At 31.1% G+C, this 27,160-nt stretch overlaps 3 protein-coding genes across 5 annotated transcripts; 1 reads left to right on the top strand and 2 right to left on the bottom strand.

The window, feature by feature from the left end:
• Positions 1-513: 513 nt before the first annotated feature.
• Positions 514-2,361, top strand: LOC125610158. The gene is made up of 6 exons (XM_048782100.1): positions 514-1,026; positions 1,129-1,280; positions 1,352-1,447; positions 1,521-1,652; positions 1,721-1,984; positions 2,058-2,361. The coding sequence occupies exons 1-6, from the start codon at positions 603-605 to the stop codon at positions 2,208-2,210; spliced, it is 1,221 nt and encodes a 406-aa protein (XP_048638057.1). The 5' UTR covers positions 514-602; the 3' UTR covers positions 2,211-2,361.
• On the bottom strand, positions 2,189-4,759 carry LOC106427258 (acetylornithine deacetylase). The gene is made up of 9 exons (XM_013867989.3): positions 4,386-4,759; positions 3,708-3,952; positions 3,529-3,637; positions 3,315-3,453; positions 3,175-3,232; positions 3,077-3,094; positions 2,864-2,986; positions 2,628-2,781; positions 2,189-2,522 (listed from the first exon to the last, which is right to left on the bottom strand). The coding sequence occupies exons 1-9, from the start codon at positions 4,695-4,697 to the stop codon at positions 2,382-2,384; spliced, it is 1,299 nt and encodes a 432-aa protein (XP_013723443.1). The 5' UTR covers positions 4,698-4,759; the 3' UTR covers positions 2,189-2,381.
• Positions 4,760-7,422: 2,663 nt separating this feature from the next.
• On the bottom strand, positions 7,423-10,086 carry LOC125610157 (probable transcriptional regulator RABBIT EARS). 3 transcript variants are annotated; one of them, XM_048782095.1, is made up of 2 exons: positions 9,310-10,086; positions 7,423-7,644 (listed from the first exon to the last, which is right to left on the bottom strand). In XM_048782095.1, exon 1 carries the CDS (start codon positions 9,973-9,975, stop codon positions 9,367-9,369), a length of 609 nt encoding a protein of 202 aa, XP_048638052.1. In that variant the 5' UTR covers positions 9,976-10,086; the 3' UTR covers positions 7,423-7,644; positions 9,310-9,366. The 3 variants fall into 3 exon arrangements, with proteins under 3 accessions (XP_048638052.1, XP_048638055.1, XP_048638050.1); XM_048782098.1 differs by having other exon boundaries at positions 7,423-7,626; XM_048782093.1 differs by having other exon boundaries at positions 7,423-7,660; positions 9,310-10,085.
• Positions 10,087-27,160: the final 17,074 nt, after the last annotated feature.

Below are 27,160 nucleotides of genomic sequence, written 5' to 3'. Positions count from 1 at the left end.
ACGTCTTAATTATTATATATATATATACATATGATATATTTTACATTTTAAATTTTGTTCTCCATTATTTTTAATTTAGATACTAAATAATTATAGGACTTTATTAAAGATTTATAATTTAATTTATAAAAGGTTAGTGCTTTAAATTAAAAACTGTAGTTTTCAAAAATAAATATTTTTCAGATTTTTTTCAATTTTCACAATATATATATTATTTCCTAAGAACATTAAGATAAGATCTGAAATTTGGATCACCGTTTAGGAAAGCATCGGCATAAGGCCCGTTAATTTGAAATAAAGCCCATTAGAGTTTCACGCAGAAAGAAAAGCAAATATAGTGACGTGTAGACATGTAAAAGCCGTAGGTAGTCAAGTCCAAGTGGAACTTCGTCAGTTTCGAGTGGTCTCTATTAAAAACTCTCCTAAACCGTTAGATTAATTCTGTCTATATCATCCGACGGTCAGGCGTTTTACAATTTTAAATATTAATTTTGAAAAAATAGAAATAAATACTGTGAGAAAAGAGTCTCTCTCTCTCACACTAGATGAAGAACAGAGTCTCTCCGGCGAATTCGCCTGAGAGCTGTCGCGTGTAAAATCTAATGGGTCTTCCTTTGTTGACTTGTGGTACGACAAGAGTCGCTTTCTCCTCTTCTTCTTCGTCTTCGTCATGGTTTAAGAGTAGTGATCGTAGTTTTAGGCTTTACGAGTCTCCGGCGAGTTCGAGATCGGAGCTGCGGAGGCGTAGCGGGAAGAGAAGCAGTCTTTCGTTAGAGAAGTCGAGGGGAGTTAAAGCGTCTTCGTCGGGACAGAGCAGCGGCGAAGTGATCGACGACGGAGATGCGGCGGCGGCGGCGGCGAGAGGTTTAGCTATAACTTCCGGAGAAGTAACGTCGGTGGGAAGTTTCGGCGGCGGGGGGTTAGCTGGACCGTCGGGAGAGGTGACATCCGTGGGAGAGTTTGTCGGTGGAAGCGGCGGAGATTGGGATAAGATCGGTGCTGTTGTTAGGCTGAGTTACGGAATCGGTGAGTCAACTCGGTGGTGATGACTGATGACAAAAGTTTTGTTTCCAAGTACATTAATAAAATTTTGGATTTTTTAAAATTTAAAATATAAAAAAAAAACAGGAATATACAGTGGAATGGCTGTGGCGGGAAGGTTTATATGTGAAGTAGCAGGGATAGATTACACAGGAGGTTTTAATGCTTCTTTAGATGCTATTATTGCTGGTCTTGGTTACGCTTCTCCACCTATCATGTCTCTTCTCTTCATTCTTGATGTAAGTTAAAGAGTTAGGACTCTCTCTCTCTTAATGGTTTAGTGTTGATTGAGATTGTTTTCTTGTTTTAGGATGAAGTTGTGAAGGTGTCACCGCACGCTCGTGCCATTAGAGACGTTGAAGATGAGGAGCTTCGTGGCTTCTTCCATGGAATGTCAGCTTGGCAGGTGAAATTAACTTCTTAAAATATGATGTTTTTTGAGACTTCAAGAATTGGTACCATTGATGTCTTTCTTTTAGTTTATCTTAGTAGTTACTGCAAGTTCAGTGGGAGAGGAGCTCTTCTATCGCGCTGCGTTTCAGGGTGCACTAGCTGATATATTCCTAAGAGGCACGGATCTCATCTCAGATCCTCGAGGAATGGTCGCTTTGGTATGCTCTCTCTCTTCTTCTTTACCTTCTAAGATTCCAAATTGACTTCAAAGTATTGAAATTTACAGACTGGACTCTTGCCTCCGTTCGTACCGTTTGCTCAAGCGTTTGCAGCCGCTATAACCGCCGCTCTCACTGGTTCTCTCTATTACATTGCTGCTTCACCTAAAGATCCTACTTATATAATGGCACCCGTCTTGAAAACTCCTTCTGCCCGTGACGAGCTCAAGAAGTTGTTTGCAGCGTGGTACGAGAGGAGACAGATGAAGAAGATCTACTCTCCTCTTCTTGAAGGGCTTTTGGGTCTCTACCTCGGCTTTGAATGGATTCAGGTACACTATTATTACTAAACTCATTCTCTTTATCAGACGTTAAAAGGAATAATTAGTTAAAAAAATATTGCAGACAAACAACCTTCTTGCTCCTATCATCACACATGGCATATACTCGGCTGTTGTATTGGGTAATGGTCTCTGGAAGCTTCACCATCACCAACAAAGACTACGCCTACGGGTACATAAGCTTGAAGCTGAAGGTGACAACAACAGTACAAGATAGATTAAAAAATAAATGAATAAAACACTACCCTTTTGTGTTTAAAGTTTTGTAAATTGTCTTTTATGTATTGAACCTTCATTGACTTGTACAAATAGAAAGTAAAGTGTTTAGAACCAAATAAGAGAGCAGCTACTTGAAGCTTTTATTTTTATTGTCTTCAAAGTAAAGTGTTTAGTCTTGTTCAAGTTGAGAAATGATCCTAACGAAGACATCAAAGCCTTGGCACATGTCTGTAAGAAGACAGTACTCGTTCTTTGCGTGATATGTAGCCATGAGGCCGTATCCTGAAGTTTGCACATCGAAACCTTCATCCTACAAACCAAACATACCATCGAATTTAAGAAAGAGCAGAAGAAGACTCTGGAGGGATCAGTCTTTGAGTCTAGTGAGGTTAAGGGGGATTATCTAATGGATTACCTTGAGGTCTCGGATAAGAGGCAAAGTACCGGTGATCGAGTAAGGCTTCACGTGCCCGACGACTTCTTTGGTTGCGTTGCAAAGAACGTGATAGCCGCGGGAATCAAGATTACATGCAACTCCAGCTGATGCTTCATCAAAGCTTAACGTTAGCCTGCAGCAGACAATTGAGACTTTGTTAACAAAAAAAATGAGAGAAGGAATGAAACCAGGTGTAAAGAGGAAAACACACAAACCTTCCACGTAAGTTCTCATCTGGTAAGACGTATTTGGAAACAGGACCACGGGTTGCGAGATTCTCTATGTTAGTGTTTATGCCGTCTACATACTCTTGCAGCTTCTTCATCACTTCCGTCACGCTGCATAAAACAAGGCAAGTTCTTCAAAAGTGTGTCTAAATGCATAGAAGAAACAACTATGGAACCAAGTGAGAGAAGAGAGTGACTTACTCATAGAAAGGAGTCAACCTGAAACCAAAAGAACAGAGAAGTAAGAAAACTGACAAGACATCTCAGTTTTACAGTATTCACAACTTAAAAAACATAACCTGACATCACCGGAGATGGTACATTCTCCAGGAATCTGGTTGATTCCGCCTCCAGGATCTACAAAAAGCAGACAATCCTTTGGAGTTAAGTAGATAACATTTGGAGTCATTACATCATCCTTTACATTCCAAAAACTTACAGCTCCACTGTGTTGGCTTCATGGTGGATGGCGTGGCAAAACCATACACTTTCTCTTGTGGGTGAGGAGGAAAGTCTCTGTAGAACCGGGATTGAATTTCTTTAAGCCCTTCCATTCCTAACTCCATAGCGTTAATCGCCTGAGCATAAACACAAGATTAAAGGATTCAAATGCTGAGCTTGCAGCTTCACCAATTCAACAGGAACCACCATACCTTGTGAGCTAAACCGCTGTGGAAAAGCTTTCCAGTGAAATGAAGCTTCCAAGGAATCATCCCACCCGTTCCAATACACGGCTGCTTATCCGCAGTATCAATCCAAAACCTTCAAAAACAACTCACACATCAACAACAGCTTCATACAACTCAAGAAGATTAAAAAAAAGAAACTTAACAATGGTCCGGATTTGAGCTTATCAAGAAGCTTGTCTTTAACCAGCATGTCCACACCAACACCTGGAATCGAAGAGTTCTCTTCACTAGCAATAAAAACCGCCACCACCGATGATTTCAACGCCGGCTTGGTCTCCCCGAGCCTCTTCATGAGCTCAGTCACTAGAGCAACGTGTCCAAGACAATCCGTCGTCCCACGACCTCGAAGCTTATCCCCATCTATGCTCAGCGAGAAAGGATCAAACTCCTACAAAAGAACAATCAAACCCAAAACAGAGACATCTGAATAAAACCATAACCAATTAAACCCAAGACTACACAAAAGAAGATAAAGATTGTAACTTTGGATCAATCCGCATAAACCATAGAATACACAATGAGATAAAGATCTCAACTTTGGATCAATTCACATAAACCCTATAGTACACAATGAGATAAAGATCTCAACTTTAGATCAATCCACATAAACCCAAGACTACACAAGAAGATAAAGATCTCAACTTTGGAACAATCCGCATAAACCCTATAGTATACAATGTGATAAAGGTTTCAACTTTGGATCAATCCCCATAAACCCTATAGTACAAACTGTGATAAAGGTTTGAACTTCGGATCAATTCGCGTAAACCCAACAACTTAATTCTAATGGGCACCGATCAAAACCACGAAAAATGATATACCCATTCGTCGGGATTGGCGGTGACGACGTCCATGTGCATTCCGACGAAAGACAAGATCTTTCCGGGGACAGATCCTGGGTACTCCACGATGAGGTTGCCTCTTCCCGAGTGATACGCCACATGATTGATCACAAGAGGACCACCACCAGTTTCTGTGCTGTAAGGACGGAGAGAGTCGAGGACGTGGTTTACGATTCGATCCTCTTGCGGGATGAGCTCCGGCGGATTGTTCTGGACGAACTTGGATTCGCCGATCAGTTTCGATAAGAGTGAAACGAATGAGTCTTTGTTAAGAGAGCCTAAGGATTCCATTGTTGTTGCTAGCACACAAGAGACAGAAGAGAGTCTTACAGCTTCGGTTACGTTAACTACACAATTTTATACGGAAGTATATATATAACTTTTTTATCTTTTTTTTTTGATAAAACCAAGTAAATATATTCATTTTTTGAAGTAAATTTATTAATTGAAAAAAAAAAGTAAAACTTTGTGATACAATGTAATCTCAAATGATTCAGTTCACAACAAGCTGTATTGGTTACTGACAAGGCTAGACGATCACAAGTAGAATTCCACTTGGTAGAGCTTTGGTTTGGAACAGCTACACGATGCCTTACAAATTTTAGTTCCATGCAATGCAACTTTAGCTTGGTTTGGGACAAACCCATAAATTGTTATTTATTTTTTGCTAATTTGTAAACGTCATTACTATGTAATGTAAGTTTTTTTCTAAAATGTACTGTAAGCTTGGTTCAAGATTACTTGGACCACATTTTGCTTAATAGCATTTCTAGAATAATAGCATTTTTTAATTCTAAAAGCCCAAAGGGTTAAATCCAGGCTTTCCAACAGTGACAAAGCTTGAAGTTAAATGATTATATAGAACAAGTGACGACAAATCAACAAATGAAGCTCCATAGCCAAAACGCTTCTTAATACGAGTCAGTTTTATCTTCTCTGAATGGGAGGAGAAAAACAAAGAGGCTAACCTCGAGCTCGAACTTTGCATAGAGGCATGACCGTTTTTGGCATGTGTAAGTGGAATGTTGGCATAAGATTTATAAAAAAAATTTGAAAGTTGAGTAGCTGTTTATACTAGTGCGTAAATTATGTAATTTTAAATTATATTTTTAAATGTAGGGCATATAATTTCAAAAATAGTAAAACTTATATAGATATGAAGCTATTAAATTTTAAAACAATTTATTATTTTAAGTATATTGTTATTATGATTTTTTAACAAAGTTTTAAAATAATTTGAGACGACAATGCATGGTATCCAACTTTTCTTATTATTCTGATTATAATCAATTGTTTAACGAAGGTACAACTCTTAGCTGAGTTGGTATGTTGATGACAAAAAAAAGATCAGACAGTTGTTGAGAAAGCTAAAAAAACAAGTGATCGCAACTAACTTCACCAATCTTCTTAAAGTTCCATAGATAGGTGAATGCTAGGGACAAATTTCATTTACTGAAATTGTTAGAAATATAGTCTTAAGCACAAGTGCATCTCTGTAACAGGTAGAATCACCATTCCATTAAAAGGCCAGAGATAAGCTATCAATAATCTGAAAAGTTCACTTTAGAGAATGATGACTCGAGCTCTAAAAGTCCACGAACAATCACTACATATCTAATGAGTTGAACTTGCCATAGAAGAAAAAGTTAGCTTAAGCTTGACTTGGTGCGTGAGAAGATGCATGGCGGCCAAGTTATGGCGAATAGGAAAGGTAATTCTTAAGACCAATGTCACTTTCAATTTGAATTAAATCAATTTCAGAAATCCCGAAATGAAATAGTCAAAGGATTTTGCCACACTGCTTAATTTCGAGCCTTTGATGGAGTGCAAATATCCTTTTGTGATGAGTAGTAGAACAAAAATGAAATTATTTTTTGCATTTCACATAATGTATATGAATAACTTCCCATCTTAGGCCGTATTTTTCTGCATAAAAGCATTGTTGAATACTTAACTGAAAACTGAATAAATAATACTTCTGTCAATAATTGCAAACCAAAGTTCTTTCGATTTATTTAAACAAAGGTGAAAGCGACAATGGATGGTTGATATGGGGGATTCGAACCTTTGCTGAGCATAAGAAGACATTGTAGTGAAAGAATCTTATCTCACTGATTCAATGGACTGTTCATCTCTCACATCCCAAATCCCAAAATGCCTCTTTAGTTTATTTATTTTTAACATCAATTTTTTTTTTGCATACCAACAAATACATATCTCAGTTTTGGTTTTTACACGAATCTTGGTCGGTATGTTTCTGTCCTCTTTTAAAGCAGAAACAAGTAAATTTGCATTTTCTTACTTTAAAACCCTAATAACTGCTGATAGATGAACGCAAGTACTCGACAAAAAAGAAAGATGAACGCAAGTGACATAATTATAAAGATTTAAAATTTGGCATTGGATCTCTAAGTGAGATTAACTTAACCGGTTAGAGCAAAAAATATTCGGGTTGATATAAGAATACATTTTGAATATGATCGTTGTAGATTTTTTTTTATATATTTTGTGATAGTATTAGTACATATATTAATGTCATGATTGGTGTAAATCCTATCAAGTATAAATCGAAAACCCACGTCTCGAGTATATCAAAATAAAGGTTACGTATGAATATGATGCTAGATATGGTGAGGAAGCGGGGACCAAAACTAGAAGAAAAACAACATAATAATGGCCTATTTTGAAATGTTTCTGAATTTCACATGTGGGGGTCCGAGACAAGATAATGTCAAAAAAAAACATTTACAATTTTTGGTAGTTGTACCAAAATTCGGGTAAAAAAATTAGTGAAAAGAGAGTACTACTATATTGATATATTGAAACAGAAAATAAATAAATAAAGATGAATGTGGAGACAGAAATAGATCTGAGTAAGAAGCAACATGCAACGAATTAAAAAGAATTCACATGCCTTCTCTATCTCTTCTTCCATTTGTGGTCCTCAAATCTTCTTCCATTTCTGGACTCATGTTGCCTTTACCCTAAGTTTATGGTAACGTTTCTTTGTTCTATATATATGTATTTTATAGATTAAAACGAACTATAAGTATATATAACTGCGATCGAGAAATAGATACATGCACACACGCAGAAGCAACATCACCAAGAAAAATTTAGGTAGAGGTAAGATCATTTTTCCTCAACATTAATCTCTATTCTCTCGCTCTCATAATGCCTTTCTCGAGCATTGAACATTTACGCGTTACACTTGCAGTGCCTTCACGGACCAGAAAAACTTCAAGATCAAAGGCCTGTAATTAACATCACAGGTTATTTATGCAAACGATGCACAAAGCTTACAGAAAACTTATTCAATCAAAATTTTGATATTAGATCAAGTTTCACGTTACGTTATCCATAATCACTATCGAAAAGCACAAATAAGCAATTACAAAAAAATTGAAATTGATTCAGATAATAAAAAAAGAGTAGTAATCTCTCTGTTATAAAAACAAATTTTAAATAGTATATTACTTGAAATTAAATATAATTGATGAATAAAATGAATATATTAATAAATTTTATGAAAATAACATAAAATAAAATTTCTAACATATAATCAGACACAATAACAAATATTATTAAGCAGTTATTGTATAATTTTCTATTTGTCATAAATATTTCAATATGGGTTAAAAGAGACATGTCGCAGTCATATTAATTATTAACTTTGAAATATAATACTTTGTATAATAGGCTGTCCAAAAAACACTTTGTATAATAGATTAGGATATGTATAACATGTGGATAAATTAATTATTTGAAACCTAAAAGTAATCATCTACAGAATATGTATATTTGAATTTAAATTAAGATTGCATTAGTTTTTAATAAAATTGGTAACACATAAGTAAGAAACCCCAAAAAACAATTAAGAGATTCGAAATAACTTAGAATGCCCTTAAAAAAAAAAAAAAGCAGTCCTTCTAACTGAATAAAGGATTCTAAACACATTTTTAAAATGTCATATTTTAAAAAACTAAATATATTGACTCATAAGATATGAATTTTAATGAATCCTATAAATAAATATTAGTGGGTGAACTTTTAAACTGAAAGAGACAATTTTACTTTAATAACAAAATTTAGTTATAGTACTTATTACATATCCCTTAAAACGTCGACAAAAAAAAAACATTTCCCTTAAAACAAACCCAAAAAATATTATATAAAAAAAGCTATAATATCTTTTCATTTTAGGATTAGTAATATGTATATCAGCGCAATACTCCAAAACCCTAAAGCATATGGAAATGGAAAGAACAAACTGTCTTCTTAAGATTATGGCAGCAAATTACTGGAAATCTTATTTTGTTATAAAACACTTCTTATATATAATTTGAAGACATTTATAAATAGTTCAAAAGTTTTGAGCTAGCATTCAAAAGTTATAGATACATTTTTAAATATGAATTTAATGTCGATAATAAAATACTCCATTTGTTTTAAGATAATCCATGTTTTAGAAAAAAATTGTTTCAGTAAAATACATTTTTATATTTAATATATTTTTATTAGATAATTAATGGTGAATTATAAATTTTTAAAAATTAACTGTGTTTTAAACTTCTATTGGCTATAATTTGTAGGAATAGTTAATCACAAAATAATATTTTTTTTTTGCAAACACAAAATAATACATTTATAAGCAAAATTTAATATGTTTTAGTAATATGTGTGAAAATTCTAAGTCATAGTCATTTTGTAACATAAAGAGTATAAATTGACTCCAATAAACTGTAGTTGGAATTCGAAGACAAAAATAAAACAAAACAGTAGGCCTAACAATATTCATTGCAAGGAAGCCAAGCATGAAATATAATGGATTTAATTGTGATAGACAACTAAAACAAATTGAAGTTCAGAATTTAACACAAATGCAATTTAGGATGTAAACAACCTCTGTATGAATGGATATGGATATGAAAGGCCTCAAGTGTGTCACGAATGTGAAATGTCACGGTGGCTTGTGCCCTAGTCGAAGTTCAAGATCAGGCTCATTCACTGATGTTCTCGTCGTCTCTTTCATCGAGCCAGCTTTCTCATCATCTCCTGTCGGATATTGTATAAGCCTAGGAGGAACCTCTACCGACGAGTTCAACAACGAAAACTCAAGGTTGCTCGAAGGAAACGGCGTAGTACCATAAAAATTCACCATATCACTGGAATTACCAAACATGCCATTAGGGTTTTGCAATTGGTTGAAGTGGGAGAAGCCTTCACTGTTACTCGCCGTGGATTGGATTATAAGCGTTGTCGACGGTGGAACACAAGAACTGAGAAACGTTGTCCTACCGCCTCCGCTGCCGCCACCGCTTCTAACCGCTGGACCTTGATGAGCCTTAGAGGCACGGTCACGGCGGTGGACATTCATGTGACCGCCTAAGGCTTGAGCAGAACGGAACTCACGGCGGCAGAAATTGCAAGTGTAAGATCTTGGAGGCCAAGTGGTACCATAGATGTTGCCTTTAGTGTCTTGCTCGAAAGCTTTGACTTCCCAAGATTCATCATCATCCTCCAGTTCTTCGTTTTTGCTATGATTCCACATCCATGCACCACCGTGCATTCAAGGATGAGTTTTTTTTTTGTTAAAGAAAAATCTCAGTAGAGAAGATGGAGAATAAGAAGAGAAGATGGGGTTGATAGATAATGATGTAAATAATAAATATAGAGATGGACCCGAAATATATAGATATGCCATTTATCTTTATCATTTTCAGTAAATGAAAAAGTATGTTGAACCATTTGAAATTGCACAGAGAGTAAGAGGGTACACAATTTGATTGTAAACTTTAAATTTCACATTTTAAATTAGCAAAAAAGCTTTTTAATATCAAAATAATACTATCTTTCTATTACAATATTCATTGCATATATAGTTTCTCAACTACAAATATAAGAAAATTGAAAAGGTGTCCGCTATTTGTTGGCTTACATATATTTTATTTAACATTTTGCCAAAAAACTTACATACATTTCGTTAATATTGAAAATTGTTTGAATATATATAGTTAGCTATTGTACGAAACTTAACATTACAACTTTAGCTCCTACATATCTATGCTTTATAGGCTTTATAAGCTGTGTTCATCTTGTATACCTTAATCGGATATTTATAATAATTTTAACATAATATTGCTATATGCATTTAACATAGGAAATCAGTCAAAAACAAACAAGCGTGTAAATTATAAATAGGTGGAGATTTAAAGAGAAAAAGTTAGTTGTGACTTTGATGTCCTATGTAAGGTTATGAGTCTTATGACAAAGTTTGTTTGCTTTAAATGGTGAGGCAAAGATCTTATCTTTGCGTGATTACTACTAAGATTCTCTTGTTAGAATCTGACAAATGGCTCGTGTAGCTTTACACCGTCAAATAAACACCATATATTTTAGATAATTATCCTACATACTGAGACCTATATTATAGACATCATAAAATGTACACATTTGTGGTAAGTAGAATTTAATAAATATCGATTTCAATGTTTTATGTAGGAAAAATAACTTGTCTTGTACCAAATGAAAAGATTAAAATTCCGGAAGTATAAAAACAATCAAATTTGGGGAAAGCGGAAAAGGAAATATAAAAAGACCAGAAGAGCTGAAAATGATGTGTCTTAATGTCCGATAAATATTTACCATATTAAAGTTAGTGGTGCATTGGTGTCGTTGGCAGTTTTTTTTTTTTTTTTTTTTGAAACACCATTGGCCAGCATTATCGGTATCGAGTTCCGGGTTTTAGTGAGTTTTTGCGGGTTTCTAAATATTGGGTTTTTCATAAAACTCAAACCGGATTTTTTCTGGGTCACCGGGTTTACCGGTTCAACCGCGGGTCCGGATCGGATTTCAAAATACTGGTTGGCAGTTTAGTTAGATCTAGTGTTTTGAAATCCAATCCGGATCCGCGGTTGAACCAGTAATCACGGTGACCCAGAAAAAATTCGGTTTGGGTTTTATGAAAAACCCAATATTTAGAAACCCGTAAAAACCCGCAAAAATCTACTAAAACCCGGAACCTGATACCGCTTGAACCGTCGGTTGAACCAATAAATAACTTTTACTCATTTTTTAATTTTTAGATTATGTTTTATATTCTAAGTTTTCAATTAAAAAGTTAGGTGCTGACAAAAATAAAGATGTTAGGTTTTCCATTTTCAGTTTTGTATTTGTGATTTTTAAATTTTGAAAAAGATTTTTCACTATGCCAAAAAATAAAATGAACGATGATAGAGATAATCAAATTTAGTTGATGTGATTTGGTGTTAGTTTATTTCTGTTATTGATAATTTATTACAATGATCTTTTAATTTTAGTTTATTTTGAATTTGAAGTTAATTTATTCTTCACATTAGATATTTAAATATTTGTGAGTTTTATATCTTAATTTTTTTAGATGTCATAACTCTTAATTTGTTACAGAAAATTTTAAATAGTCTAAACTATTTTTTTTGATATTTTTCATGTCAAATGAAAATAAAAATATAAAAATTAAAGTTAAGTATTTGTTAAATACTTTTTAAACATAAAGTATATACATATCCAAACTATTATTTTATGTTTTAAAAATATTTAGAAAATACTAAACTTTAGTTTTTATATTTTTATTTTCATAGCTAATATATTATTATATAATAAAATTAATTTATTTATTAATCCGCGGTTCATCCGCAGTCGATCCAGTAACCCAACGATCCGGTAAGTCGTCCGGTTCAATATCCGGGTCGGGTTTAAAAATATTGGTTAGATCTCAACTAAATTACACTAAAGGAAAAGCGACCTGGTTTTTCCTTAGGAATTATACAATCAATGAGAAATGACGGCCCATATAAAAGGGGAATGTCGATCCTGGCGTTTGTTTCAAATGGGCCATTAGAGACATAGTTTAGACCCTATAAGTTATAACTATATTAGCCGTTGGTCTGTGAAGGGGTGCCAAGATGTTTGAATGTGAGACAGCGAAGCTACAAAGCCATTTGCAGCGGTTAAGTCGGTTCTTCTTCTAGATCATGGCGTTTGTGGATGCGGGACTCCTGCGATAGTGGTGAAGTGTCGACATATCCTCATGAAGTCACGAATAATTGGTTTTGTCTATCACTAGTGTTCATTGGCGTCAGAGCTTTCTGTTTCCATATCTTTTTTCCACAATGTTTTTTCTGATTTTTCAATTTGCATGTTGTTATCTTTTTGCCGGATCCTTATAACCGAGAACCACTGTTTTCCAGTTAACCTGAATTGTACTGGTTCCAGTTATCTCTTTAGGTTGTTTTTAATAGATTAATTATAAATTTATAATTGAAACAATTGGTTAACTAATTCATAATAGTTCCATACTTCCATTAATTTAAAAACAATGACTTTGATGTGTGTCAATGGCATATTATTATATACAAAGTAACAACAATCCTTATTTACAATCGATTAGTACTCAGTTTATACTAATTTCAGTAATTTGAGTAGCTTAATCGGTTAAATTAGTCTTAAACCCTCAGTTGAATTAAAAACAAACACATTAAAGCACATCATTTTAAATTAGCTGAAATGATCACATGGAGTTATCAAAGCATACATTGATGTTTGAGCTGCGGGAATCGCACGTGTCCACATGAGAAGTTCTGACTCTAATTGGCTAGATTTGAATGGCAATTTCAGAGTGATCGAAGTGTTTGAAATCACGTGTTGCGTGTTCGATGTGCCTATCTATCTAATCCATTGCCTTCGTGTCCGTACTTCCAGGTAAAATAAGCACGGACACTGATTTTATCTTTATTTTTCGTTCCCTACTTACTGAAATACATAAAGCTAGATATCAATTTTTAAAAATATATCTAAACTTATATACATGCATAAAACTAAAAATTCAAATTTTCATAAATAATTTTCATCTATTTTTAAATATTTAAGTTAGAATAATCTTTATAGAATAGTGATTATAATTTTAAGAAATTTAAAACCTAAAATTTAAAACTAATTTAAATAAATAATGTATACAAATTTATATAAAATTATATACAATTAAAATATATAAACTATGGATGTAATTATAATTTTATTAAACAAAATTTTCAAACAAAAATAATCAAAACGTATGTCAAAATTAAGTAATAAATTATTTATGTACTTTTTTCCACGAGTATTTGCGTACTGCTTTGAAAAATGTTCACGCATGTGAATACTGGACCGTTAGTTATTTTTTTCTTAAAATAAGATGACTTTATGCAAATGGCAATACTTGTCGGCTGACAATATACTCTCTCCCTTCCTAATTTTTCACATTTTTTAATAAAATATATTAAAATTTAGCTATAAATACATAACTTTTTGTAATTTTATATTTTCTATATTTTTAAATCAATAAAATTTTAAAAAATGTTTAGATTAGCTAATCTTAGAGGTATAAATGTGTTTTATCTTTCAATAAAGTGAGTGTAAAAATGGTTAGTGTAAACATGAAAAATGATATTATGAATGTGGTATTTTGGCAATTTTCCAAAATTATTTGTATTTTACACTATAGTCTTCATATTTGTCATAATAAATCAAATCCGTAATTTTTTTTTAAATAACTAGCACATATATAAACATATTACAGAAATATTAATTAATAAAATCTTACACTAAAATATAAATGATAAATACAAATACATAATTAAATATTATACTACAAGCAAAATACGTCATTATTTCATAAAATTATTTTCGTAATGTTCTATCTTCGGTTACACAAAATTTGTTTGGATAATATTTTAAAGATTTTGGAGGTTCCGAAGAAAATTTAACATATTATTAGTTTTGTTTTAATATTTAAATTGTGTAATAATTATGTCTTCATGTACATTTTTAAACATTTATTAAGTTTCTTTTATAATATACTTGTTGCTAATTCTAATTTTGAAATATTATAAATCTTAATCTAAAATTTTTATTTAATTTTATGTGTAAAACTTGAATTTATAAAAACAAATTTTAAATATTTATGAGATATTAAAAATTTAAGGATTGAAACGATAAACAAGAAAATATTTAAAAATCATAAATGTGATGTGTAATTAATTGTAAAGACCGAAATGCAAATGAAAAGATGAAACTTCAAACTTGAAGTTTTGAGTAGTGAAACTTCAAATTTGTTCAAAATTCTAAATTTGAATCTTTGAAGTTTATTTTTAGAGAGCAAATAATTCTGTATTATTTCTATATTTAAAATTATAGAATTTCCTTTTGAGATACTGTAAGTAAGCATAAAACGCACGTGAATTTAAAAGAAGCTTAAAAGTCATTGGAAAGATGGGAATCGTCGTAAATAGGTGGAGGGCAGTTAAGTGTCCTGCAAGTTGATCTTATTCATAATTAAACTTTAAATGTATTATCAAAACATAAAAACATCAGTATTGACCAAGTACAAAAACATATATTAAATTAACTATTTGAGTTAATTATTCATGTAACATATAAGTTTTTAGGTATTCAATAATATTTAGTGTATTTTGGATACATATTAGAAATTGAGATTAAGTTTGGTAAAAATTCTTTTTGGGGATTTTTCGTAACTCAAAATACCGTAAAACAAGATCCATTTGATATTTATGTCGCATTCAGATAGATTTGGATTCATTTTTATCGGGTTGAGTTCGGTCCGGATTGATTTATTTACTCAGTCCTATTAAAAAAAGAAAAATCTATCTAGTTGATAGGATTTTTTTTTCTAAAACAGAATATATATATATATATATTTAAAAGGTTTTACACCACAAAATATTTCTCTAAATCCTAGTACCTAAAACTAGGCATGGGACTTATTATCCGAAATCCGGATATCTTAATTTTTAGGTCCGGATATCCGTATCCAAATCCGTATTTTTAAAACAAATTAAAATTTTAAATTTCAATATTTGATATATTAATATTTATACATTAATTAATCTTATAATATTATATTTTATTTTTTACAATATTATAGACATATATAAATATATTTATAAATATTTAATTTACGTATTATATTTAAAAATAATATTTTTTTAAAAAATATTATTTTTAATTATTTTTACGGATCCAAATATTTGTGGATAATAGAATATCGAAACGGATATCCGAAATCCGGATATCCAAAAACCACGAATTTGAATCTGGATATTAAATTCACGGATCCGGATAGCCTGTATTTCTCAGATATCTAAATCCGGCTCAGGCCTACATAAAACACACCTTATTCTTTATATATAATAGAACGGATCTAAACAATAGAACGGATATAGTATCAGATTCTTGCATGTGGCTGTGTTCATAAAGAAATTGTACATGTTTATGTGTATGTCTAAAATATAAGGAAAATGTTCATCGCATAATGATTGCATAGTAAAATTACATAATCTTAAAAGGGTTATTGGTAGGCAAATTCTAGATGAGATTTTGAGATTCCATAGTTATTGGTTTATGGATTTTAAAAATCTTAGTAAAATATATTGTTATTAGTTTGAAATTTTTTAAATTTCATTCAAATCCTTTGTTGTTAAAAAAGTTTAGTTACCATTAATTTTGTAACTTTATTAAATTCTATTGTTTTTGGAACGTCAATACTTGTAAAACTAGATTTTGAATATCATGTTTCCTCGTAATAATAACATACCCACATACAAACATCTCCCATTCGTCTTTTCTCATGTCTCATTCATCTCTTCTCATCTCTCATTCGGACATCAATGATGATACCATTAATATCGATTTAGAGAATTATTTTTTACATTATGAAATTGTTTTTCTTCTTCTACTTTAGTTAGTTTTTTTTTAATGTGTTCAAGATATGCAGGCATGAAAGAAGATGATGCTGGTGAGGTTCTTGTGTAGCAATGTGTTATATATATATATATATATATATATATATATATATATATATTCTTTCTTACATCAATAAATTTTGAAAATTTCTAGAAAAACTTGTATATATACCTTAGAAGAAACTTTTGTTGAGAACATATATATATGTCTATGATAGTCAATAAAAATATTTAATAAATTCATACAATATTTATTAAATCTATTTGGCTTTTAAAAATCTATCAACTTTAATAATTATCAAACTCCACATAAATTTTGGTTCCAATAACCCCTTCCCAGTCTCGCTGGAAAATTTTATTGCACGACCTTTTCATTAAAATTGGCAAAAAGGGTAGGTTTATAATATTATTACATAAGGAAAGTACGAATATAAAATGCAGTGATTATTTTTGTAGTTTTTCTTCTTACTTCATATGGTAAAAGATTACTATTCTTGTTATTATGTCTCACTTTTTTGAAAATTTATAATGACTCACTTTTACGAGATTACTACCAATCGCATTATATATATCCATGTTATTTAATTACATGTACACTATTTAAATTAGGTCTGGGCATTTGGGGTCCCAAACGAGTTTCGGTTTTATCCAATCGGGTTTCGGTTTTTCGGATTTATCAAAATCAGACCCATTCGGATTATATGAAAGTTCGGTTCGGGACCGGTTCGGGTTCTATCGGGTTCGGGTTGGGGTTAGTAAATCTTCAAAGAACCGGTACAACCCAATATACTTTCGGGTTCGGGTCCCAATCGGTTTTTTCGGTTTAAAAGTACCTGATTTTTACCTATTTTATAACCAAAACATGATTAAAATCGGTTCTTCAGTTTTAAAATACCTGATTTGTACCTATTTTGTAACCAAAACTTAAGTAAAATCGATTCAAAAATAAGGACATCAACCGTGATCATTCAAAATCAAACGAAAAGTAAACATATTTACTGATAAAAATAAAACCAAATAAAAGCATAAAATAAAAAACAAGTTCTCATGAAATGAGAAACATTGTTTAACGAAAACAAAATCAAAATCTAAATACTTCAAGATTCAACGGCCATCTTCAACCATCAACCTTCATGTAATAGAACCACCAACTTTCATGCAATAGAACCACCAACCTTCGTGTAATAGATAAGTATTTTAGATGTTCAATATTTCATAGTGTATTTTGGATACATATTAGGAATTAAGATCATGTTTGGTACAAGATCTTTTCGAGGTTTTGAATGTTTCGGGTTTTATCGGATATCCATTTAGATTCGGGTTCGGTTCGGATAATACCCATAACCCGAAATACCACAAAACAAGATCCATTCGGTATTTACGTCGGGTTCGAATCGGTTCGGATTCATTTTTATCGGATCGGATTCGGTTCGGGTTTTCAGGTTCGGTTTATTTGCCCAGCCCTAATTTAAATGAATAGATAAGATGAAAAATCATTATCGTTTCTAGTGATCATAATGTATTTTTGTTAATTTTATGCTATAAATGAGTACTAAAATGAGAAAAATAGTAGCATAAATTTCCGTTGACAAACATAAATATGTAGGCACTTGCAAGGTTGTAAAGCGACGACCATCTATCTTTAGACTAAAGCGACGACCATTCTTTAGACTAAATGTGTATTGTAAATTCAATACCTCATAAATTTAATTCAATACCTTATTTAATTACATGTACACTATTTAGCTTAACTTCTTATCATACAGAACAAATTTAATTAAGAAGTTCAATACCTCATAAATTTCCGTTGACAAACATAAATATGTAGGCACTTGCAAGGTTGTAAAGCGACGACCATCTATCTTTAGACTTAATGTGTATTGAATATCTTACCCGGAACATGTTATGAATATAACTAAATGAAGGCATAACAAAAAATTTGTATCATAACCGGGCCTCATAGTCTCTGGTGATAAAGGAACTTCAGCTGAGGTGTCCGCCATCACGAATTTGATTCCTGCCACAGCAGATTTAATATGGTTTTTGTTTGGTCTCCAAAATCTTCCTTGCCAGTTCCGATTGGACGCGGTAGGATAGTCAGACTAAGTGAGAGGTCCGGATACCTGGATTATTAAAAAAAAAAATTGTATCATCTTATTTCTTTTATAATTTGAATTAAAAAATAATTTGAGCTAGTTATTGAAGGATAAAAGGTTTATATGAAGAGTTCATAATTTTTGTCGTCTAGTTAGTATCCAAAGCTCCGTATTAGAGGCCGACAATTATAGATTTGCGTGATTAATTTAAAAATTAACTAGCTAACGACATTAGTTGATTTATGATGTGATTTATTTAAAGTGGAGGGTTGGTTTTCAAGACCAAATCACCAAAAGTTGTAATTATGGGGACTTCGGACTTAACTACGCATTAAGGCAAGCTAATCACTGATTTCGCGTCCGAAAGTCATTATCCAACTGGTCTTGGTCCAATTCTAGTAGTATTAGTTAAAGATTAGTATTCATTTATATATTTTGTTAATTAGGTTTATGGTGGGAAATGGACAAATTAGCTCATGCATTAAGACTCCATTAAATATTACTCCCTCCGTTTTTTTATATAAGTCGTTTTAGAGGAATTTTTATGTTCCAAATTATATGACGTTTACGATTTTCTATGTAAAATTTATTAACATTTAATGTTATGTGACCAATGATAATATACCTTCTATTTTATTATTGGTTAATTTGTGGTTAGGTAAATAATTAATGATGTTTTTGTTTAGAAAATATAAAAAAATTAATGATTTCTTAATCTATGTGCATAATTCTAAAACGACTTATATTAAAAAACGGAGGGAGTAATGACTTGGAAGAATCACAAAAGGCTCTTAGTCGCCTCGATTATTCGAGTTGGTCAATTGTAACCATGATAAGTGATTAGCTAGCTACTTTTTAATATCACTCAAAACCATCTTTCATACACGCATACAAAGCAATAATTTATTTCATAAAACTTTAAATCTACTTTAATTTATTTGATTTAGTGGTTCTATATAAACGCACATATATAAACTAATAACTGTATATGTTAAGCTTAAACCAAAAAAAAAATGTTAAACATGAATGTGTGTGGTATACACTAATGCATGGGTAATTCGGATAAAACCAAATAGGAAAACAGTAGGATTCGATCAAATTTGAGATGATACTCCTTGTCTTGTATTTTAAGAAAGAAGAGATAACTACTCTACAATCCCAAACTTTAATTTCCATTTACAAAAAAAAAAAAAAAAAATTTCCTTTCTTTTTTATGATAAATTGTTTTTCCTTCTTCCATACAATTTTTGTTTAATTAACGATTTGTGCTTCTTAGGTGCGGTAATGAATTTTTTTACTTAAATACAACAATTTATCTTAAATAACTATTTGACAAAAAGAAAAATTTGAACCATTAATAACTATGTTTTTATGTAGTCTAATTTTTTTTTATGTAGTCATATAAAAGTAACTGTATTAATAAACAAAATAGAGGCAAAAATAACTGGGACGTACACCTAAAATTTGTGGAGACTTCTTAGGGAAGCACGAAGAGTTTTAATAGATGATTTAAAAGGATATCTCCAACTTCAAGCAAACCCCATACCTCCGAATCCTTTACCTGCTCAGCTGCTCTTCTTTTTCCTCACATCACATTCACACACACATATAGATACATCGTGTACGTTGTATATATTTGAAATCATGTAATACCAATTTTGTTATTTACAATGAATCCAATAGATTAATAGGACTTTCGTGGAATTTTATATAGTTTACGAGGACAAAACTTCTCGGATCGGGGATGCCACTATTTTGATTTGTATATATCTGCAATTTTATTTTGTGAACTAACTAAATCCCTTATATATATATTCCATCCGTTCCCGAAAATAAAATTTTCTAAAATTTATTATTGTTCCACAAAGAAACATTAACTGTGAATATTTGAATTGATTAAATTTTATTAGTGAATAGTTATTGGAAATTATATTAAAAAATAAATTGTAAACTAAATTGTAAATATTTATTATATTTTTAATAAACGTGAAAAATTTAGAGAATCTTTAATTCGGGAAAACATATAGAATAACTAAAGAACTAATTAATGATTAAGTGAATCAAAAATAATTATGTATCAAAAATAACACTTCCCTTTTTCCTTACACTATACTTCCTTTGTTCAACAATATAAGATGTTTTGGAAAAAAATTGTAGTTTCAAAATATAAGATGTTTTGGTACTTTTAAGTATTTTAATTTTATTAAAAATTGATCAACTAATTACATTTTACTGTATTATTTATTATTAGTTAACTTATGTTAAATTTATATTATTTAATAATATTATCTTTTTAAAAAGAAGTTTCTTGATTTTTGTGTATTCAAACAAAATATCTTATATTAAAAAACGGAGGGAATAAACATTATCTCGTGACTTCTTTTTTGGTAAATTAATAATTAGTTACTTAAGACTATACTTATAAATAAGGTTTTGTTGGTATCATTAACATTTTGAATATCAACAGAAAACGGTGAATTAGGGCAGGTGAAAACGCAGTAGCCTAGTAGATAGATGTTCTTCTTACATAAACTCCCCCGAGATTTAAGGGCTTTAGAGAGAGAAAAGAAACAAAGAGCAATTCCCAATGTTTTTCATGAGAGAGAAGTGACAGCCTGCTTCGTGGCCGACAGCAATACGTTCGTCTCTCTCTCTCTCTCTCTCTCTCTCTCTCTCTCTCTCATCTTTCATTTCCCACGTGTCTTCTTCTTTCTCCTTCGCACGTGCCTATTCACATTTTCTTCAAATACTGTACATGTATGCAAGACCCGTATGTGCAGAAACGAAATGATGACGACTTTTATTTTGTCAAAACGATGATGAGTTCTGCTTACGAACAGTTGTTTCCAACCTCGTACGGTCGTACCATTACTGTTCCATGTCTGTGTTTGCATAAACAAAAAAATTAGGTATTTGGGAATTTCAGTATTCATCATGTACTTTTGTAGAAACCTATACGAAGATAATTTAGCTTATAAATTTGTTTCCCTTTGGTTAGAAACCCTAGAGGTTACGTGCTTTGATCCAAGAACTTGGATTTGACATTTCTGATTCGTGTTTTCTTTAAACTAACCTACAAATTTATTAAACGAGAAAGTTCGCGCGTTTAAGTTACGCAAATTTCTAGCTACGTAATGATGCTTTTACCATAATTAAGATACTTTTCTTTAACAATTCCAGAGTTTTTTTTCTTTGTCGTGTTTAGCTTTTAATTTATATGAAATCAAGTTTTAGAACATTTTGTGAAAAGTGTAAAGACCATTTAATTATTTATACTAGTGAAGCATATCTCCTTTTTTTTTTGCACGAAGTGAAGCATATCTCCCAAATTTTCATGCTGTAAGAAAAAATGCAACAGTTTAAATAATTTCAGATATTTAAACACTGCTTAAACTAACTAAAAAGTATTCAAAATAACAAATAAGTCAAATTACAAAAATATTATAAATACTCTAAAACATCTAAATTACTTTAACATATATAAAAACTTTAGCATATTTAATTAATTAATTTTAGATATTTTCAGATCTTAATTCGGATTTCGATTTGAGTTATACCCAAAATTCAAAGTGTCAAACTCTTAAATGTCATTCGGATATTTTTATATACCAGTTCGAATCGGATTTTGGTTTTTTCGGTTCGACTTAAGGTAAGAATTTTGGTTTAAAGTAAAAATGGCCATGTCTAGTCTCTTGTTAGGCTTGTAATCTTCAGTGTTGGTTCTAAGGATTGAATTTTCAGTGCTGGTTCTAAGGATGGAGCTTTCAAGGCGGTGGTTGTTTTACGCGGTAGTCTGGTGGTTTGGCCGTAGCTCTAGCTTCACGACTGAGAGATCGGATCTAACGCATGGACTCTAACTTTCCTCGGTTTTTATTCCTAATAAATCCACTGTAGAGGACTATTCTCCAGTTAATGAAAAGACTTGGTGGTTCGGGTTTCAATGGGATGCAGGCTTGACATGAAAGTGGTTGTTTTTTTTATATATGGCCCTCCGGTGGACCGGCTATCGGCTTGTATTGGTTTCGCAGTTTATGTAGACCATAGCAAAACTATCTTTGTTTTTTTTTTTTTTTTTTTTTTTTTGTCGTCTATCCATTTAAGCTAGATCAAGTGGAGAGCAGACGAGTTGATTCTCCGAGGAGCATCTCCATCTGTCCGGGTCTGATCTATATGGGAGAAGATAAAACCTCTGGTCCTTGCATCTTTTGCTAATCCATCTGCCCGGCCATTTCGGCTTCGAGGAATATGAGACAGTCTCACATCCTCGAAGTCTTCCTGTAACCTCTGGAACACCTCGATCTCTGTCGCGAAAGCTGGCCAGTCCATCGGGTTTGTAGTCATATCCACTAAGTCCATGCAGTCCGTCTCAAACCGTACTGCAGTGATCCCTTTGTCTCTCATACATGAGGCTGCCCAAAGTAGCCCTTCCATCTCAGCGTGCAAAGCTGAGAGGTTCCTGTTACACGCCCGTAATCCGAAGTATTCTAATCCCATCTGATCCTTAAGACTCCACCCTAAGCCACTGACACTGCCATTATTGATCCATGATGCATCAATTTGACAAGTAGGGATTCGGGATATCCAAGGGGGCGTTGTCTCAATCTCTGTAGTGGACGGATCGTCCTGATCCTCATTTGCTTCCTCATTTTCGTTAGCCTTCCTCCAACTATCTTTGTATTGTATTATAATTACTTCATGCTATGAATCTTAAAATATAAAATGAACCGATCGGTGTTGATTCGATTAGTATTCAACTCCAATGTTACATGGTCAATAAATAATATAAAAGTTACTTTATAATTTATCTACCGACTAAAAAGAAAATATATGTTTTATGTTTGATATATTATACGTATATAAAATATGATTACCTACTTTGTTAAACATATTTTAAGGACGGCATTATGGCTAATTTAATTTAACAACTTAGAGACCCACTTTCTACAATAATACATGTAAAAGAAAAAGTTATATGTGCCTACAAAAATGCTATTGGACAAGGAACCATAAGCCACAAACATCCTTAAAATATAATATATATACTAGTAAACAACACATAAAGATAAAATACATAAATAATTCTATGAACAGTGTATATTAATATGGCTTCGTCAGACACCACTACATTCGTTACAAAAGTCGTCATTACCAATAGGTTTTGCTTTTCAATTTTAGTGGTTACAAATATATCAACTTATCAAGTTTTAAACAAATTCTTAGATACTATATTTTACACAAATAGTGATACTATATTTTACACAAATAGAAGCGACTCACGCATCTTCTAAAATACACTGTTTACTTAAAACTAACGATTTTCACTGGAAAATCAAGCTCTTTTGATTGTACATTATTCTAAGTCATAACGTGGAAGACATAAATTCTAAAGGGTTAAAAGATCTACAAAACTTTTGCACGTGAAGTGTGCAATTAACCTAAAATATTGAAGCCAACTAAACAAATTATAAAGACACAGGTTGTTTGATTTGCTTGTAATCATTTTGCCATAGAATTATTCGACAAATTCATTCTATATAAATCAGATGATTTAGAGTGAAATTTTTTTATTTCAAAATTATTAAGCAACTCCAGATGTTGATATCTCTCTCAGCCAGTTAATATTTATTGTTTGGATTCAATCTAACCGTCGTTCTAAACACGATCTGTGATTATGTCTAGCATATCCCTTTACACATAAGAAAATTGGTATTGTGCTTTGGATGACAAAACAGTAATTATAGTAAGAAACAATAGTTCAAGTAAGCTGGGCGCGTTATTTCATTGGAATATGTCAAGACTGAACTAGTCAACAATGATTAGAACTGTTTTCTGAAAATTAACAGTTTTAACACTTGTAAGCCCGCAGTTATGATTTTTATCATATGAAATTAAAGTTGGTTATCTTAACATTTTACCAAAAAAAAAAGAAACTAAAGTTGGTTTCCATTATATTGAAGCTAAGTCATTATGATCTTTTCCTAGCAATTCTAGACAAAATGATTCACGTGACTCCAAATTAAGTGATTTCTGATGTAAACAACTTTACTAAACTGAGTTTATCCTTATATGTACACACATATATATATATATATATACTTCATCCGCTATATTTCTGTGTAGTGCTGAATACTGCTGATAGATTTTCTTCAAAGTAGATTATTATGTATTTGTTCAATATATAACGTACTAATTAAAGAACAATATCAATTCAAAATCTATTAGGTTTGCGTAAGGGTTCAATTAATAATTCTGTCTGAGAGGACACTGAAAATGTAAAACTATTTTTATCAATTAAAATTACTTTTAAACGATACATATTTTGTGAAAATTAAACTACAGTTATATACTCTTTTCGTTTCTAAAAGATCTATGCTATAGTTCACACTTATTAAAAAATATTTAAAACTGTATTTTCTAATATATTATTTTTCTTAATTAATTATTCCCAATAACTTTTAACCAATAAAATTTTATTAAATATAATTATATTTTTTTGAAAAATTTCTCTAATTAATGTATTGAAAATGTAAAAAAAAAAATTTTGTAATAATTTTTTTTTCTAAAAAATGGATCTTTAACGAACAGAAAAAGTACTAAAATATAAGAAAAGCAAATTTAAATAATGAATTGAATGCAACAACATTAAAAAGGCACGCAATTATTGGTTTAAAACGATTATATCCCAACTCATTTACAGCCAAACACGGTCAAAGCTAAGTAAAATCTGCAGCTCTTCATGAGACCGAAGAGAAACCCATCCAGGTTCAGACAATCATGGACCCCACGGGCCGTCGCCCCACTTAATATTCTCTCTCTATGAAGTTTAACACTGATTAATTTTGGTCAACTTTTAGTTAACCATGGTTAGCGAACAATTATTCTATTTCCAATCCCTTATATATTAAAATATGAACATTACTATTAAAGAATAAACCTTGTCTTCACGTGTGATTTACAAGAGTGCCATTTACACGTGGCAGTTCTACAATCACTCTCAACCCTTTTATCTAATAAGAATTAGTTTACTAGATTAATTACATGAATTACCATTGATCATATTAATTAGTTTCGAATATATTGTATACTATTGTATGTTACGAATCATTTATGGTATATTCATATATTTGCAAATAAATTACGTTTCACAATATAACAATTGTTTTCTTCAAATTTTAAATATATTTGCATTATAAATTCCAAATATACTAAGTTATGTATATAAAATTTTCATATTAAGAATAATATATGTCATCGAAAAGATAGTCAAACAACTTTTAAATGTTCGCAAAGTATACATTTTTATTATGTCCATGTATTTACCATTTTGATTATAGTTTTAATTTTATCAATACCCATGTTGTATATAATCAACATTTCAAATAGTTTTTAAATTACAATAGTTTTATATGGGTACATGTTAGATAATATTTTATATGAATATATGAATAAGAAATCAATAATGAACGGAAACTAATATTAAAAAAACATTTTTAAACATTTTTAATAATCAATATTTCAAATATTCCATAAGAAAAATCACTTTCAACATGGATGATTGGAAAGTGAATATTTTAAATTGTAATCACTAATTCTAATCACACATTTAACAAAGGCAATGCGCCAATCATAATATTAGATAATCTTTTTTTTAATGGTTTTGGTAATGTTTTTTTCTATATGTTTTAAAAAATTGTTTATCTTTTCTATTATGAGTAACAGAAGACAAACTGATCTAAATTTGCTTTATTCATTACTCAAACAGTTATACTACTTAGTAAGTGTATAGCTAAAGTTTGCGTGTGCAAGTATTGTTTGCTCTCTATTATAAAGTCCATTGATGTAAAATCGAGACTGATATCCAATTTCATTCAAAAAAGAAATCCATATAGATGCTCAGTCAATCTTTTAATTTAAGCACCTTGACTTTGTAATTAGGAAATCATCATAAATGGTGATAGATGAATTGTGAGTCAATTTAAAATTTTGAAATGATTAAGTTTATGGTCAAATATCATGATTAATATATTGTTTCATATTTTTTTTCCTTGCATATAATACTTTCCAAAAATTGAAATTTGGAAAGGAGAAATCAAGGATTTTATGATTGAATTATGCTGAAAATATATTCATTTCACCAAAATAAAATGTGTTTAAACATCATATTTTGTGACTATATATATCATACTAAGCTAAGAGCTTAGGCATCACATGAACAATGTGTGTTAAACCACTTAGTTAAAGAGCTCGATATATTACCATTAGTTTAATTATTTACTTTTAACATGGATAGCTCACTTCATTTGAAAGTCAATATTCAATTTTTTAACCCATTTACTCCATGCAAAGGGTTTCAAATTGTCATTTCATAATTTATTTTATATTAATATTTGCTTATTCTTATTGATTTACTTGCATGATAAAATATTTCAATTAAACAAAACAAATATACAAGTTAAAAGAAAAACAGAATTTATATTGACATACTAAATTTCGTTTAAACCCATATTTTATAACATGTAATATTTCTTTCTATAACTTTAATATCGACATATTCAAAGTGATTATATTTTTAAATCTATTCACCCTGCGCAAGACGCAGGTTATCACCTAGTATTAATAATTTTAGGTACAAGTGATGACATATGTGTTGGCCTAAGTTTTGTTTTCTTTCTAAACTACTGTTACATCTTGATTATTACTATTATCGTTATTATTTGACATAGCTTAAGTCTGAATTTAGGAAACTAATATGATCGCAATATACGATTTTATTAATTTTAAATAAATTATCAATAACAGAGGCAAAGCAATGATGGTAGAGAATGTTTTGAAGGACATAAAAGAGGAAACATCTAATGAAACCCACAAGATAACCCCAGCC

Source organism: Brassica napus, chromosome A1 (assembly GCF_020379485.1).
Source record: "Brassica napus cultivar Da-Ae chromosome A1, Da-Ae, whole genome shotgun sequence".
Taxonomy (NCBI): Eukaryota; Viridiplantae; Streptophyta; class Magnoliopsida; order Brassicales; family Brassicaceae; genus Brassica; species Brassica napus.
The sequence above is the reverse complement of the archived record's forward strand: the minus strand, read 5'-3'. Positions and strand labels throughout refer to the sequence as shown.